Source organism: Corvus brachyrhynchos, unplaced genomic scaffold (assembly GCF_000691975.1).
Source record: "Corvus brachyrhynchos isolate BGI_N302 unplaced genomic scaffold, ASM69197v1 scaffold68, whole genome shotgun sequence".
In the NCBI taxonomy this organism is placed as follows: Eukaryota; Metazoa; Chordata; class Aves; order Passeriformes; family Corvidae; genus Corvus; species Corvus brachyrhynchos.
In genome coordinates this window covers 282,250-298,307 of record NW_008240039.1, presented here as the reverse complement: position 1 = coordinate 298,307, position 16,058 = coordinate 282,250, and the positions used below count along the sequence as shown (strand labels likewise).

Here is a 16,058-nt window from a genome sequence, read left to right as displayed (position 1 = left end):
GAGCTGATGTTCAGCAGACTGGGGAGGTTCCCTGTGCTGTCGTGGGAACCCCACATCCATCTGTCAGGGCTGGGATTGAGCTATGACCTGCCTCGGGTCTAGGTGGCAGCAGGAAGAGCTCTGGGCTGCCCCAGGGGACTTCCCATCTTTTACCCCTCAGGTAGCGCAGGGAGAGGGGAACACAGCTTGCAGGAACTGACCAAAAGGAAGGTCCCATTTGTAGACTGTACCAACACTATCCCCAAACCCACAGCTGGGACAACAAAGCTGAAGCACAGAACAGCTCCCCAGCTCAGAAAACAACTGGCCATGGGCTACAGGACCTTCAACACCAGGCCCAGCTAAAGCTCGATACAGTCTAAGTAGAGTCTGCAAGTACTGGCTAAAGTATTTTTTTTTCATTTCCATTTGCAATACAGTGCCTCTCTCTTTTCAGCCTATAGACAATTACACATGGCAACACTCTTCAGCTCTGGTAAGAGCCTACTCCTTTCATGGGCAAAGATGTTTCTTGCCTCTCTTCTGGCCACGTGGGTATAGCCAGGTTCCACAGAAAACCATGCCAAGACTGCCCTCTGTAAGGGTTAATTAGATAAAACCAAATTTATTCTCCCATTTATTTCCTTTTACTACCCCCTCCCCAACTGCAGTCCCATGGACAACTGGGTGGCTTCTCATTCACTCTCCTCCAAGTCATCAGGCACTGCTCTGCCTCCCACCGCTATCACAACTGATGAGGTAACTCACCTGCTTCAAGTGCCACAGAGGGCTTGAGTGCAGCTGCTGCCAGCCTGGCCATCATAGGAGAGATTAATCCCTTGCTAGCAGAGATCCTTTCCATTATAGAGGCTGCTGGAGCAGGAGAAGAAGTAGCCACTGGATCACCAGATCCTGAAACTGCCTGGGATGAGGAATCTGTAGGAGCAGATGATGTTGGATTGGTGCCAGAAGAACCAGCAGTCATCAGATTAGCCGAGCTGGCAGGAAGTGGTGTAGAGACCCGACTAGGGATGATGGGAAAGAAGGATCCAGCTGTTCCAGGAAGGGCTGAGTTGGAGAGTGCCAGGGCCAAGGGTATATTGCTGGGAAGAGCCTGGGAAAGCAGGCCAGAGATCTTTGTGGCTGGTGTCATGCTGTTGGCAGACTTGGTGGCCTGTGAGGAAGCAAGCTCAGCCGCAGAGGAGGGTACAGCTGGGACGATGAGAGAAACGGAAGACTGTTGACTGGTTGGGGAGGCACTCAGGCTGGAGTTCTTGGAGCTCATGGCAGAGAAGTCAATAAGGTCATCGTTACTGGACTCCTCTTGCTCGTTATCCTTGGAGCCCAGGAGTGAGGCAGGCAGGCCCAACACTCCTGAGCTCCGGATGTGCCGGCGCTCGTGTTTGCGTTTATGGGAAGTCATCTGGCTGGTGGAGGTGAAGGTGAAGCCACAGCCTGCCCTTATGCAATGGAAGTGGTTGGTGGCCTTGCTGTAGACACAGCCCTCATACTTGCATTCCTCGTACTTGTAGAACTTCTTGAAGCCATCCTTGGCATAGGCATCATCTTTGATGTGGTAGCTCTTGTGCTTCTCAATGTCACACTTGTTCTTGAAGGTGAATGTACACCCAGGTCTCCTGCAAGGACATCGAGAAGAGGGTGGTTGGCTGTGTAGGCAGAGCTGCTGTGTCCTGCCTCCCTCTAGGACAAGGACTGGGGTCAGAATGAGACAACTGCCCCAGCTACAGAGGGGCTGAGGAGTTGTCTGTGGGTTAACCTGGGACACCCAGGCAAGCAGATATGCTGCCATGTGGGAGAGCTGGGAAGCTCACTCTACTCTGCAGAACAGTCACAGGAACATGGGAATACAGGCACCCTCCACTAAAACTTCCAAGAAAACAACAGGTAAAGGGGACTAAGGTACAAACTGTGCTTTCCTACTCTTCCTGAGAACATAAGAAGAGCAGTTGTGTACAGAAGGCTAAGTCTGGCCCCAAAAGGGATCAGCTGCCTGGAGAGAACCCTACCATGGAAGTGCCATTAGCAGTGTATTAATGGCCTACTTCAGTTGCGCTCTGAAGAGCACTGTGATCTCTTTCCCAAATGATTCTAGGCTCTATTTTCTAGTGGGTATCGTCTCCTCAGATCATACTCCTGCCTTCAGAGTGGTCTGTGGTATGATCCTGGAAATCATGTCTGCCCTAGTATATGAGCCCTCTCAGGAGCAGTACTGAGAAGGTCACAGCAGGGCAAATCAAGTCCCTGTGCATACTCCTGAAATTATGACTTGGCAGAAGGAGGCAAACAGACCACACAGCTCTGAGGCAGGACTCCTCTCCTTCCCTGCTGTCTCACCTGCAATGGAAGTGAGTGGTTTTCTGCCCGTAGAACTGGCATTCCACAGTGCCGCAGTCCTCCGTGGCACGGAACCGCTGGAACCCGTCGTTGATGAGCTGCGTGTTCTTCTTGTGAAAGTTCTCATGGGTCATCACATCAGAGGTGCTTGTATAGACCTTGTTACAACCCACCTACCCCAGGCCCAAAGAGGAGTCATCAGCACAGCACTTTAACAGCCTGACATTATTACCAGCAGCAATAAATACATGAGCAGCACACGTATATTTAATAGTTCCATTTGTGTGCTTCTCCTAGGGGTTTTAAGTCATCACTTTAATTCCCAATCTAAAGACTGATAGAGCATAGAGCAGTTGTGGAAAGAAACAAAAACCTAACCCAAACCAACTCTCTGGGCATGAAACAGCAAGAAAAGAAGGGAGGATCAGAGGCATAAAACACCAGCTCAAGATAATCATGCCTGCTTGGGGAAGCAGTTAGTAGGGTTCCTGCTCTTAAAGAGAGCAGAACACTAACAAATGCTGTTGCTTTTTGTTATCTTGGAGTGACACAGAACAAAGTAGGATTTCATCTATTTAGGGAATACAAAATTGAGTGGGAATAAGTTATTTGCTTCTTTAGTCCTTCTGGGAGGTAAGGCATGCTGGTGCAACATGAGGCCAACCGATCTTTTGAGCTTGTAATAAACAGTTTCATTCTAGCAAACCTTAAACCCCATGTTCAGCTGATTTTAGCAAACTGGTGACTTTTTTTCCCTGTCACTGTTCAAGACTCCTACTTCAATAATTTTAAACTGGTGCAGCGAATGAGAATGGTGTGACGAGGATGGAATGCTGAAAACCTGCTTTCCTCTGGGTAAAGCGGGGCAACTTTGCCATATTGAGTAAAAACCCACTGGAATCTGAAAACGTCCTCAGCCCTGCTGAGGGAGGGTTTTTTTCTTTTCTTCTAGCACAACATGTGCCAATGCCTGCACCATCTCAGAAATGAAGAGAAGGAAAACACCACCCCTTAGTTCAGCCCAGGTTGATTCAAACAGGCAATAACAAAACCCATGACAAATACCCAAGGAAAAAAATAAAAAGGATCTCCAGCTATTTCCAATATAAAAGAGCCTCTCTCTCTCCACACTGACACCTTGAAAAAAGACAGGCCCTGCATGGCATTAAAAAAAAGAATTAAACAAAAGCGTCCTTAGGAATAATTTGCAATGCAGCTCTTGGTGCGAAAGCCTAAAAAAATGTCAGTTTATATAAACAACTAACTGAATTTTATCCACACCAATTATGGACATAAAGAAAAAAACCCCCATGTGACGGATGGCACAAATTCTGCCATTTAAGCAGTATTTTCTTTAATTGGGAGTTTATATTCTGACACCTTTCCTGTAAGACACTGCTTACATGGGCATTACTCTACTGGGAGACGGTGGGCACAGGATGGAATTAGCCATATATAGTTGTGTAAGCGAGGGTCTCTATTTGAACTCGGAGTGACTTAAAGCTGTGAAACACTCCTCGTACTCTAAAAAAATCAAACAAATCCCACCCTGCTCAACTGAAGAAACTAAACAACCAATATTATGGAAGCGTAACAGAAAATGTCCTTGAGAGAAAGACACATGAAGTTCCCAATTTATCAAATGCTGTAAGCACATGCTTCAACCAGCCCCTATTCAGGACAGAACTTGAGTGCATGCCTAACATTTAAGTATGTGCTTAAGCCCCATTGACTTCAGAAAGCTTACCTGACTTCAAGTTAAACATACGCTGAAGTCTATCCTAGCAAAGCATTTAAGCATGTGATTAAGGCCTTGTGACTTTAACTGGGGCTTTGAACTGCTGGGACAGGTCAGGAAGTGAGCCTGACTTTTCAGACCAGAAAATCTGTCACCAAGGCTTGGCTGATCACTCTGTTTGTAACTGCAGCACCTTCTCAGGGCAATGGTTTAGGCCACAATTCTACCAAAACAAGTACACGTCAAACCCTTGAACCTGAGGAATGATCAGGGTAAGACCCAAACAGTGTGGCGTGTTCATGTCTAAAACAGTAAAGGCATCACAATGACATCTGTGCAGCAGCTCCAGCTGCTTGGCTGCCCCTGAAACATGGCCAGCCTACACCACACACGAGTGCCACTGGCGAAGGACATGGAGAACCAGGGGTGCTAAGTGTAGATATGTGACATTAAGGCTTAATTACTTTAGAAATTGATTATGGAGGAAATTAACCCAGTGCTAAAGGGCAGATGTGCCACAAGAAAGTCTAGTTTCAAGGGAGGGAAAGATTAGATTTGAGTAGAGACAGTGCGGTGGCATTAAAGAAGTCTCTGAGTCTCTGAGAATGGGACTTACTTGAACTAGTCCAAGACTGTGAGAAAACCCTGAGACCTGCTTTGCCTCACTGCATGGACAAGGCTTCTAAAAACTGAGAATGGGGTGTGCCTTTGCCATTCCCAACACTTGACAGGACAAGTGCAGTAAGGACAGGGCACAGACTTGTCAACAAGGTTCCTGCATCAGAAGTGAGCAAGACAGGCTATGAATGTCGTCCCTCTGCTGTCCCTTAGGACAGCCCAATGCTCTCTGACAAGGGAGCACTGGGTGGCCAGACCTCACGAATCCTGCCAGACCACCCCAGAAAGGACCTGGCTCACACAGAGGCTCCTGGGCTGCTGTTACCTGCATGCAGTGGTAGTGAGTGCTCTTCCCGTTCAGGTGGCAGCCGTGGTAGTACACGCTGCAGTCGTCCAGGGGGCTGAAGCGCATGAAGCCATGCTGCAGGGAGTTATCACGTTTCTTGTGCATGTTGTAATGCCGAATCACATCCTGTTTACTAGTGAATCTCTGCAGAGATACAGAGACAGACAGTGAGACACACGTGATGCCAGTGGGTGAGTAATCCTGGGGGCAGGGTGGGTGTCTTTTGTTGTTGTTAACAAACTTATGGGACCAGGAGTTGAAAGCTTGGCAGTAATCACCCCAAGACTAAAGAGGAATTGTGTGCATGTATCTTCTTGGTAAAGGGAAAGTAAATACACATGAAAAGTTCTAGAGTAAACATGACACTGGGGTGATGCCCAGAATCTGCTCCCTGCAGCTTTAAGACTGCAGTTCTTCCAACATAATTTTAGCTGCTACTATCTCAAGAAGTGCTATAGTTAGAAAGCAAACCAGTGAACCGAACAGCCTACAAACAAGTAATCCAAGCTTCCAAGTCACTCACTGTAGTGGTTAGCAAGACACTGGCTGCCACATTCGTGTTGGACTAGAAACTGGGAAAAACCCTTTGTTCTTTTACACTGTCTTCCCATTCTAAGTCTCTTGCGTCCCCTAGAAGGTAGGATGGTTTTATTAGGAAAACAGGGACGCAAAACCTTCTTGAAGTCACAGAGAAAGATACTTTTCTACAGAAAAAAACAGAGCTCAGAGCTAAATCTGTATGACCAGAGTATCCTTTTCATCCTCTACCTGCTTGAAGCAATGAAGGGGTACCCCACTGTCAGAGCAGGCTAAGTGCCTTTAAAATGAAGCTTTTTATTTCTATTTCCCACAGACATCAATATTTACCACTGAAGGTGAGAAAGTAAATCTGATTTTTAAAAAAAGAAATCAATATCCATTTATTTTGAGCAGTAATTGAAAAGGCCTGTATTCTAATGTTTAACAACTTTTCTAGTCTGCCTCATAGGAAACAAATGATTGTCGCTTCCACTCTTTTCTCTCAATCCTGATCAATCTTGTTGGTATTGGCACAGGAATATATGGATATAGATTTCAACAGAAATCCCTTGGAGGCTGGAGGTATGATTTCCCAGGGCATACATACAGGATTGCTATTGCCAATCATTGTTAATTTGTGCCCACTTATTACAGAGCGTTACTTATTCTAAAATATATCTCAGCCATAAAATAATTTGCATTTTAAAAAGCAGCCTAAATCCTTATTCCCTGCGAGACCAGACAGCTCTTTTGCAAGCAGCTTCCAGACTCCTCAGGAAATAATCATGAGGCCAATCACAATAATAGGTTTTTCTGTTTTTCCATCCTTTGTGTTTCTCTCTTTCTGGTGCAGGGATATCTGTGTCACAGTTGGGATAGACTCATCTTGATTACTCGATGCTGGGCTAGAAGGACCAGTACGTGCATCCCGGACAGAAACTCTCCTTTGATCAATAGAAACCCACAGCCAAGCCCAGCAGCTCCAGATCAACTTCCTCTGCTGTGGCCAGACTCATCCCGTGAGACCAAAAGGTCTCCTAGGGCAGGGCTGAAGTTGTGTCTGGTGCACGGCAGAGGCAAACTCTGGGATTCCCGCTCACGCCATCAGCCTGACCACAGAAATGCCAGTGTCAAACTCCCGGACCTGGGATAAGGGTAAACAAACACAGCACGTGACCTGCTGGCTTGACGTGGATGCCCTGGCAATTCTCCCAGCAATTACAGCATTGCTCCTACCCCCGCGCCTTCCCCACAAATCCCGCACTGCTGCTGGTCTTACTGGGTGTTTTGTTGCAGATACTGCTGCTACAAAGTCACTCAGGCAGCAGGAGGGGAACAGACAGACCAACGCAGGATGGAAAGAGACAGACTAACAGATCAGCATTCCCTAGTTTCAGGCACAGTTTAACGCAGCACGATTTACGCTCTTGGTGTTTCACTGATACAAATGTGGAGTAGTTCCCACTGACTTGAGCTGATCTATATTTGGCTCCTCGTTGTAGCGGTCTGAGTTTGGTTAAATGGTATTAGATTGAGTTAAATGGGAGCAAAATAAAGTTGTGTTAAATTCAGAACATATCTTGTCCTCTTTCAGAGCAGCAAACTGAAAAGGCATGTGCATGCATGTGGGAGGAAAGCACAGGAGGACACACATTCACCCCTGTATGCTCGTGCTGGTAAGTTTTGGGCATTGCTCTACCTGGTAGTTGCACTCTGGGTCAAGGCAGTGGTAATGTTCTCTGTACTGGTACGCGCAGTGTATGTGTCCACAGTGCTGACTGCCAGAGAACCTGCAAACAGGAGAGGGAGAGAGAATAAACCACTGTCCTGGCAGCAGTGCCTGTAAGCAAGGTACAAATGAACTAAGTGCTGTTCCTGCCTTCAACTCACACGTTTATGGAATTAAACCCCACCTCCGTTATCCCCTCCAAGGATGGTGACCCTCTTGCCTTCCCTTGCTTATTTGGCACTATTTAAAGGTGCTTCTTGAGCCGGATCACTCAGGTCTTGTACATCCCTAATCTGTCTTTCCCCTTGAAATTCGTCTCTGTTATCTAAGTTGTTTACTTGGGGAAGCAGAAGGAAGGAGGGTTCCTTGAACTAAACACCACACAGTTCTAGAACAGAGTTTAGATACCACAGCAGCAAGTTTCAGAAACCTCCCATGACAGAAGGAGACACATACATGTTGGGCAAATAAGGATTCTGAATTTTAAGTGTAAGCCCATCTAGTAGGACATCAGAAAAGTTGCGCATAGCAAATTTGAAAACTCCTCACATACAGGGTGGCAAAAAACACCAGAAAGACAGAAATGCCATGTAATACCTACATACAGTCAGTATGCAGAATTTACTGACTGACAGACACACCAGGAAGTGGCACAAGGGGATGATCTAGTAATGGGGTAATCAGTGCAATGAACTCCCTCGTGTATACTCTAAAGGACCCTAGAAGAGCCTGAAAGGGAAAAGCAGTGGAGAGAAAGGGACTCAGAGGGGAAACATTCAAAGATAAAGTACCATCTGCTCAAAGGTTCCTCAAAGGTTCCTCACGTCACTTAAGTGCTAAACACAGCAGGAGTGCATATGATAAAGGGCATGGGAAAGAAATGAGGAAGGGCAACAGATAAAAAAGGAAAATGAGAGGAGTGAGGGTGTCCTGGGGCAATCGAGGAATGGGGCAGGGGCAGGGGCAGGGGCAGGAGCAGGGAAGATTATGGATCATTGTAAGGTGAGGTAACGTGAGGCTACAGGACAGAAAAGGTCTGGATGAAAAGCAATACTAAATAAGCCATTTCTGAAGCACAGTAAGGAAGAGGAGGCCAACTGTGGAGACAGCAGGGCCTTTAGGAGATGGAAAGGGGACTTAATTGACAGAAAAGATAGACATTGCTAAAAAATTAAATGACTTCTTTGCCTCAGCATTCACAAAGGGAGACAGGGACAGATGCCAGGAGCAGACATGCCTTTCCCTGGGGAAGGAGAAGAAATACTGCAGGAAATCAGGATCACGTCAGAACAGGTGATTGAGAAACTGGAACAAACCTCAGCAGCAGAGAAGAAACAAACCACAAGGCAAACAGCAGGGCTGGTTGCACAAACAAAGGTGTGGAACTGAGAGCAGAGGAAGAGATTCCTGCTCAACGCCTGGGCAACTGCTAGGCTTGTCCAGGGCAGCCGCCAGAGCCACCGTGACACTGACCAGGGACATGTGGCTCCACAGCACATGTAAGCAACTGGTCCTGCTAGTCCAGGGCTTTATGTCAGCAGCACCACCAGCAGCTCTTCGAGGAAAGAAACTGCCCTGTGAGAAGTTTCCTCTCTATTCCACTGATGTGATAGGGAAGAAAGAGCAAAGGGCTGTGCAGGGCTGAGAACTGTGTGGTGCAGACCAGGCAGAGAGAAGAGGAAGATATAGACCTTGCTGACAAATACAAAGCAGTTGAAAATATTATCCAAAATGAGGCTGCAAAATGATTAGAGATACCAACTCGAGTAAAAGAAGGGCCAGACACCAAAGAGATCAGACTCCAGGAGATGAGTTACTTGAAGCATCCTAGCAGGAATAACACATGGGCTCAGTTTTAAAAACAACAGCTAAACAAGCACTCCAGCACTTCCAACTCCTACCCTCCTTTCCATGTGCCATGGAAAGGTTTGTGTGGTGCCTGCAGCACAGGAAGGGACAGACAAGTGTTCCACCAAACCATGTGCTGGGGGAAGGAGCAAAGTGGCAAACCCAGCACAAAGGGGAAGTTCTGCTCCTGCAGTGTGCAAGGTTGGGCTTCTAAAGGGTTATATTATCCTGTGTTTCTTCTGACACTTGAAACAGTTCAAAGCTATTAATTTTTAAAGCACAGCATCTGTTTAGGTTTTTCATAACAGGAAAGCTTACACACCACACATTTACTTACACGCATACACACGCGCACATTTACATGCACAGACTCTACAGTACATCAACACCCCCTTGAATTTACATGAACGTACCCACAATTTCCATGCACGTGAACAGACAGAAACACACACACCTGAAACAAGGAAACTCACAGACACACTGATATACAAATCCAAACTCCTAAATTGTCAATACAGACACATAGATTCATTTGCACAAGAACAACCCACTCCCTCTTCCTTTACATTAATCGGTTCACTTTCTTTTTTTCGGCCAGAAAGAACTAGTCTTGATCTGGCAAGAGTTGATAAATAAATAATAATAAAAATAATAAATAAAGAAGTCAGCATGCTTAGAGAGTGTTTACAGACTCATTACTCTGTAACGATGATGTGAAAGAAGAAAAAAAAAAACCCACCCCAATTACAAGGGGGGGAGGAAACTCACACAGAAATAAATATTTAAGCAAGTGCTGCCAGAAGCACCATCTGCTGAGGCACTAATAATAATAATAATAATTTTTTCTGTGGTCTTTTTTTTTTATTATAAATATACACGGAGGAGGAGGGGGAAAAACAACCCAACCCAAACTAGCTAAGTAAGAGGTTTTGTTTTGTTGTGTGAGAGAATGGATTATCCCTGGGCAGCTTTTGGCAGTGGCTTTGGCAAACTCATTAAGCTAATTATGCAGTACAGACATAAGAGTGTTGTGTCTCTTCTCCCCCCACCCCTTGATTTTAAGGCTTTAAACTGTTTTTAAAAATGTGTGTAAATTGAAGGGAAATGGCTGTGCTGCCAACGGGTGGCTTGCGGAGCCTTTTAAGCAGGATGTGGTGTCCCTGAGGTAGTTCACAAACCTCCCTCAGCTACCTGCCTGACCCAGGGGAAGGGGCTTGCAGAGCTCTGCAAGCAGTGGATGTGGCTGAAGTGTTTACACAGTTCTCTTCTTGAGAGGGGAATGCGGGACAGAAAGGTGCTACCTCCTCTCCCACTGCAGCCCCTGCAATTCCTGCAATCTCAGAAACAAAAGGATGCTGCTCCTTCTGCCCCATGCAGAGAGTGGTTTAAACCCCTGCTCTCTTTCCTATATTCTATACACTCTACTACTGTACTCTCCCCCGAGGCAGTGAATTTCCACATGCACTTGAGGCATTGCTGCTTGAGGAGCTGCCTGTGGTGGTGCAACTGTCCTCTCTTCCCATGGGGTCTTCTGCCCCCTTCTCCTACATCTGGGATTTGTGCAAAAGGGAGGAAATTGAGTCACCTCTCGTTCCACTCTTGAGCTAGGAGAGTGCCATTCCCACTCTTTTTCCCTGTCAAAATGTTCCCTTCACCTTCCTAGCAGCTGACTGTCTCCCACAAGGAGACTCCCTGTGGGCTCTGGTAAGGTGGGAAAGCACAGTGCACATTCCCTTCCCCTCTCATTAATAAGTGCCCAAATGCTGGTGGGAGCAAACCCTCTAGTTCTTTCCCTGGAGAGAAGTGTTTGCTTGCTTCCCTGCCTCGTGTCTGACTGGATACAAGGGGCTTTTGTTGGGAGCTTTCTCACAGTACAGATGGAGGATTCAACTGGCTGGGGGCAAAGCCTGATGGACCCTTTCTTTATACCATGAGCTCTTAACCAGGCAGGTGGTATGCAATCATCTCCTCTGTCCCTCTGGCTCTTGTGGCATTACTCACTCCGTCCCACCACAACAGCCTTGGGCTCCCTCTCAGCATCGCTGTCCTGACCTAAGCATGCCCACAGCTGTGATAAGGTGCCCTACTCTGCACCTGATTCAGTGAGGGTTTCTCAGACAAATGAGCTGCAAAAATTTTCTAGGATAAAACATCCCATGTTGATGCCAAGAGCTGCCTGAACTCCAGTCACTTGTGAATTTCTCCAGCCTAGATTCTCAGATGTGAGATATTCTCTGCTTGCCTCCTGCAGACACCGGACATGGTAGAGGAAAAAGGCAGTGGACAGAAAAAACAACAGTCAAGAGGCAGAACTCCCATTTAAATCCTGGGCTTCTTCAGTGAAGCATTTTTCCACTATCTGTCACAAAGTCTAACAACTCCAGGGAGCTAAGCATGTTCTTGGCGTTGACTGTATACCTCTCACAGCTACTGCTCTCCCAAGCAGGGGGACAGAGCAAGTACAGATGCCATGGGAAATGGAAGTGCCAAAGTCTGGTTTAAACACTTGATCCAGACGAGACCTCGTCTCTCCCACCACCACTCCACCTTCTTACTCCCAGCCCTCTCTCCAGAAAAGTCAAAAGTTTTGCCTACCTGGCAATATACTTCTGGTAAATATTTACGTCTTCGCTGACGGCTGGTTTGTCAGTGGGTAATCCATTCCTAATGAGAGACACACAGGGCAGAGCTGGTTAACAGGAACAGGGCACAGCGTACACTTCTTATTTCTCTCACACACTGCTGACAGATCAGGAGAGAGGGCCCAGGGAGGGCACCAGCAAAGACACCCGTAAGTTTAAATTCCCTCCCCTTTGCTCTTCAAATCCCATACCTTCTTTTCCTAGGGAAATATACAGGCTGCCTACCACCCTTCCTGCATGTTCCCTCTTTGCAGGATTCAGAGCAGCTTGTAGGAGAAACTGAGACCAACCACAAAACCTGTTTCTACAGAAAAAAATAAAAACGCCTATACAAAAAAGTAAACAAAAAAGTTGTTTGCAAACAAACACCTCTCTGAGTCACCTGGCAGTGCTGCCCTTGTATGCACGGAAGCTCTGCCCCTGGCTCAGCTGCAGGAGAAGAGTCTCTGTGCCAGCCACGTTGTGAGCTACTGCCCATTTCCCTGTGGCCAGCTGCACTGGAACAGTGGCTCCAGCCCCTGGATGGGGCTTCAAATGCCTCTTTGTTTCACAGATACCCCAAAACTCCAACAGACAGATTATGTATTTTAATCAATGAGAAAAACACCCCAACCTGGGGATAAGCCTGGATTATTTTACATCATTAGGAAGCAGACAAAAATAACATCCTGAGTGAGTTCAGGAAGAGGGAAAATGAGATGCAGGGCCAGACTCCAGCCTACCCAAGAGATAGGGCCACCCCAATGCATCCCCAGACAGGCTGCACACCATCTTCTTTGTGTTCTTTGTCTGTGCCCAACCTCCACTCCTCCTCCTGACAGCTCTGCACCCCGGTTTAAACAAGGACACTTTTGCACAGAGTTCACTTGAAGGTAGACAAGTTCAGGGCAGGTTAATGGCACTTGATGTAAGAAAGTTTAAACCCATGGCAAGGGTGTATGTGCAGATGTGTGAGAGTGAAGGGTAATTCCTGTCAGGTTATTGAACCTAGTGGGGACTGGGAATGGGAAGCCACGGCCCAGATACTGCAGTCAGCACTTCCTTCACCAGCACAATTAACGGGCTGCTGTCTTTTACCATGGAAGCCTGTATCGAGTGAGTAGACTGAGGGAGAAGGGACCAGAGCCCATTCTGTACTGCAGTGTATGATCAGGACACGGGAAGTGCCAGGTTGAAGGTCCTGGTCATCCTCCATTCCATGATGCCCTGGTTGAGGAAGTCCTGTGGCCAGAGGAAGGATCACCATTGTGCTGGCAAACCGACATCTGGCAAGAGGCAGGAAATATGCAAGAGAAAGGAAAGCAAACTGGGATCCCAGTGCAACACCACAGCAGATATAAGGCCTGCTTATCTTGCTTGTGCCTTCAGGCACAGCTCTACGATGGCGAGTGAACCCCAGGCAGGTGAGTGTTCTGAAGACACTTTGGGCACAGAGTCTCGGACCAAGTCACCCATCACAACAAGGCACTGAGTCTACAGGAGTATTTACAACACTGTGTTTTTAAGTAATACGAGTCCCTGCCTGTCATCTGGGGCACGTACAGGTTCATTCTGAGCAGGACCCCGAGCAGACCCTGAACATCCTGAGCAGATGCAGATGTTAATAATACTCTGCCCTTTCTCATGGAGCTCTCAGTTTGTCTGCAGGCAGTTGATAAACAACCATTTCACGTGGAAGACAGGTACCATTACATGGCTCTGCCTTCCATGTGGGGAAACAGGGAAAATGGGTGATGCAGACTTTGCTCGGACTGCAAGGAGCATTCAAGCAAGGATTTAGCCCAGGGTGTCCTAGGTCCACATACCAAACACAAAACAGCCTTTTTCTGCACCAGAGGACCAAGCAGTAGGGTAGGTATGATGGCACAGAGGGCAGGACAGAAGGCCCTGGACTTACTAGAAATGACCCCATGGGATTCACACCGCACAACAGCCCCAGGTTCACAGAGAGAAACAAGTAAATCCAAACCATGACATGAAAGCAAAGAAGTCTCTCCCCTCCTCCCTGCTGCAGCCTGACATACACATGTATCTCTTCTACAGCTCCCACCTCTGGAAGTCACATTAAAAAGTAATCCAAGGTTTGGCAAGGCCTTCAGATACCTCCATTCAGTCAATGGCATCACTGCAGAGACTGCTGGCAATGCATGTGCAGGAGGCTATTAGTGGTAATTGGGCTAATGAGTTTGCCCAGTCTGAGGGGTAATTGAATCACCTCTGTTTGTGCAAGCAAATTGAGAAGACACAGGCCTGGCCCCACAGAAGTAGGTATATGCCTAACTCCTATGGAAATTGATGGGAATTAGGCACCAAAACATCTTCTGAGTTCTGGGACAAACAAAAAGCCCCCTCTTGCTAATAGTAAAGTCAGAAGAGTCATGCCTTTGAGTTAAATGGAAACAAGAATCAGGTTCTCCTACATATACATCCAGATGCCTGGGAAACCAGAGGGAGAAGAAAATAAAGTTGTTCCAGCCTTGACCTTAAGAGTGCTGACAGCCCCACGTTCCCTCCTCTTTCATTTTAACATATGAACTCAGGAGCTATTGAACTCCAGATTCACGGCTATGACTGCTGATGGCAGGTCACAGCCTTAGTGCAGATCAGATAAACAGAGATTAAGGTGTAAAACAGGAGCAGACACTTCAACAGAGAGCAAAGAGAACCGTCCCATGAACAGTGCAGTATTTATCACCGCAAGAACTCGGATTTCCCACTGAACCACACACAGACTTCTGGTATGATCCCCCACTAATACAAAGACAAGAAAAGTGGGAGGACACTTACTTTACTGTAGAGACTGTTCCAGTTGTGATGGAGTCCGTCTTGGAGAAAGTTGATTTCAGGTACTCAGGAGTGTTGAACGGCAATGAGATGGACTGCTCTGGCCCGGCCACAGGGGTGCTGCTGGGGGTACTGGTGAGGGAAGCAGGGGCCAGGCTGGGGACTGGAGCTTTTACTGGAGTAAGCTTCTGAATGTTCCTCACATCGTACTTGGAAGGCCGGCCTACCTTGCCTGTCTTGAAGGCAATGGCTCCTCCCATATCTGGGTTTCCCTCCCCAGGCTTGAAAAGGTGCAAGTACTTGACGTTTTCTAGGTCATACTTGGAGGCCTTCTTGTAAGTGTTGCCATTTTGTGGCCTGATGCTCTCACCCGTCTTCAGCTTTTGAATGAAGAAGTCATATTTGGAGGCCCGTGACATCAGGCCCTGCATCTGAGAACTGCTGGGAGAGGGCAGTGGCAGGATAGTGGCTTTGGTCTCCGTCAGCATGGAGGCGTCTGGACCTGGCACCCGAATGGGCTGTGCCAGCACTGAGGAAGGTTCTTTGCCCAGCTTGGAGCCCAGCTCCTCAGATTTGGCCAAGTGCATGGGCCATGAGAGTTGCTCTCCAGCTTTCAGTTTGCGGATGTACTCCTCGTACTTGGAGAAGCGGGCTCGTTTGCTCATGGCATCTTCGCCGGGGAGAGAGGCAACAGCTGCAGTGGCCTCTGAGGTAGCAGCGTTCAGCTTGTCGAAGCTGATCTTGCGGGCCAGCTCATCCCGCATGTTCTGGTCGTCGTAGCCGAACATGCCCAGGAACTCGTTCATGGTGGTGGCGGCGTAATCCCGCAGTGATGAAGCTTCCCCTGCAGAGAAACCAGAGGAGAGAGTCACACAAGGCACTGATTTTTTTTCTCCTCCCATACCAGCACCAGCAGCAGGGGGGCGGGGGGAGGAAGGGGAGAGGGGAACATGATCTACTGACGTTTGGCTCACTTGTTAGGTTTTATGACTCTTAAATTAATTTGTTTAAAAAAAAAAGTAATTAATACTGGGGTAAAATAAAAAGAGTTCATCAATGCCAGGAAAATCAATTTCCTAAATGTTCTAGCCGATGGCTTTTCAGTACATTAAACAAAGTTTCATAAATGTCTCTGCACTCTTGCCTTGGTCTAATATGAAGAAAAAGTAATTTTACTGGAAGTGAGACCAATGCCAATACGCCGAGGTTTGTACAGATCTGTCCTTGTGTATGTTTATATATGGAAGGAGATGCACAGAGGATAGATGGCAGCATGTGTAAGAGGGAAAACCCACGCAAAAATGCTACGTGTGTTGGTGAAGAGCAAGCAAGGCTGAGAGCAGGCAGGACAGCATAGTCTGAAATGGGTAAGGGAGACGGGCAAGGCAATGTATGGGGTAGAGCAGGAGGAGGGCAGAACAGAATAGTGCAGAGAGGAGGAGAGCAGCAGAGGTGGAGATGAATCAAGGCAGGGGAAGAGCAGCAAAGGCTGTCTGCATG

General features: G+C 47.3%; 1 protein-coding gene across 6 annotated transcripts in view; it reads right to left on the bottom strand.

Annotated features, from left to right (window-relative positions):
- CASZ1 (castor zinc finger 1) overlaps positions 1 to 16,058 on the bottom strand; it is a 161,982-nt gene that overhangs the window by 23,374 nt on the left and 122,550 nt on the right. For all 6 annotated transcript variants that reach the window (XM_017744020.1, XM_017744021.1, XM_017744019.1 and 3 more), the window contains 6 exons: positions 14,562 to 15,402; positions 11,728 to 11,796; positions 7,255 to 7,345; positions 5,016 to 5,180; positions 2,335 to 2,507; positions 748 to 1,616 (listed from right to left, as the gene is read on the bottom strand). In XM_017744020.1, the coding sequence (XP_017599509.1) occupies positions 748 to 1,616; positions 2,335 to 2,507; positions 5,016 to 5,180; positions 7,255 to 7,345; positions 11,728 to 11,796; positions 14,562 to 15,402 (2,208 nt within the window). The remainder of the gene's footprint in view (positions 1 to 747; positions 1,617 to 2,334; positions 2,508 to 5,015; positions 5,181 to 7,254; positions 7,346 to 11,727; positions 11,797 to 14,561; positions 15,403 to 16,058) is intronic.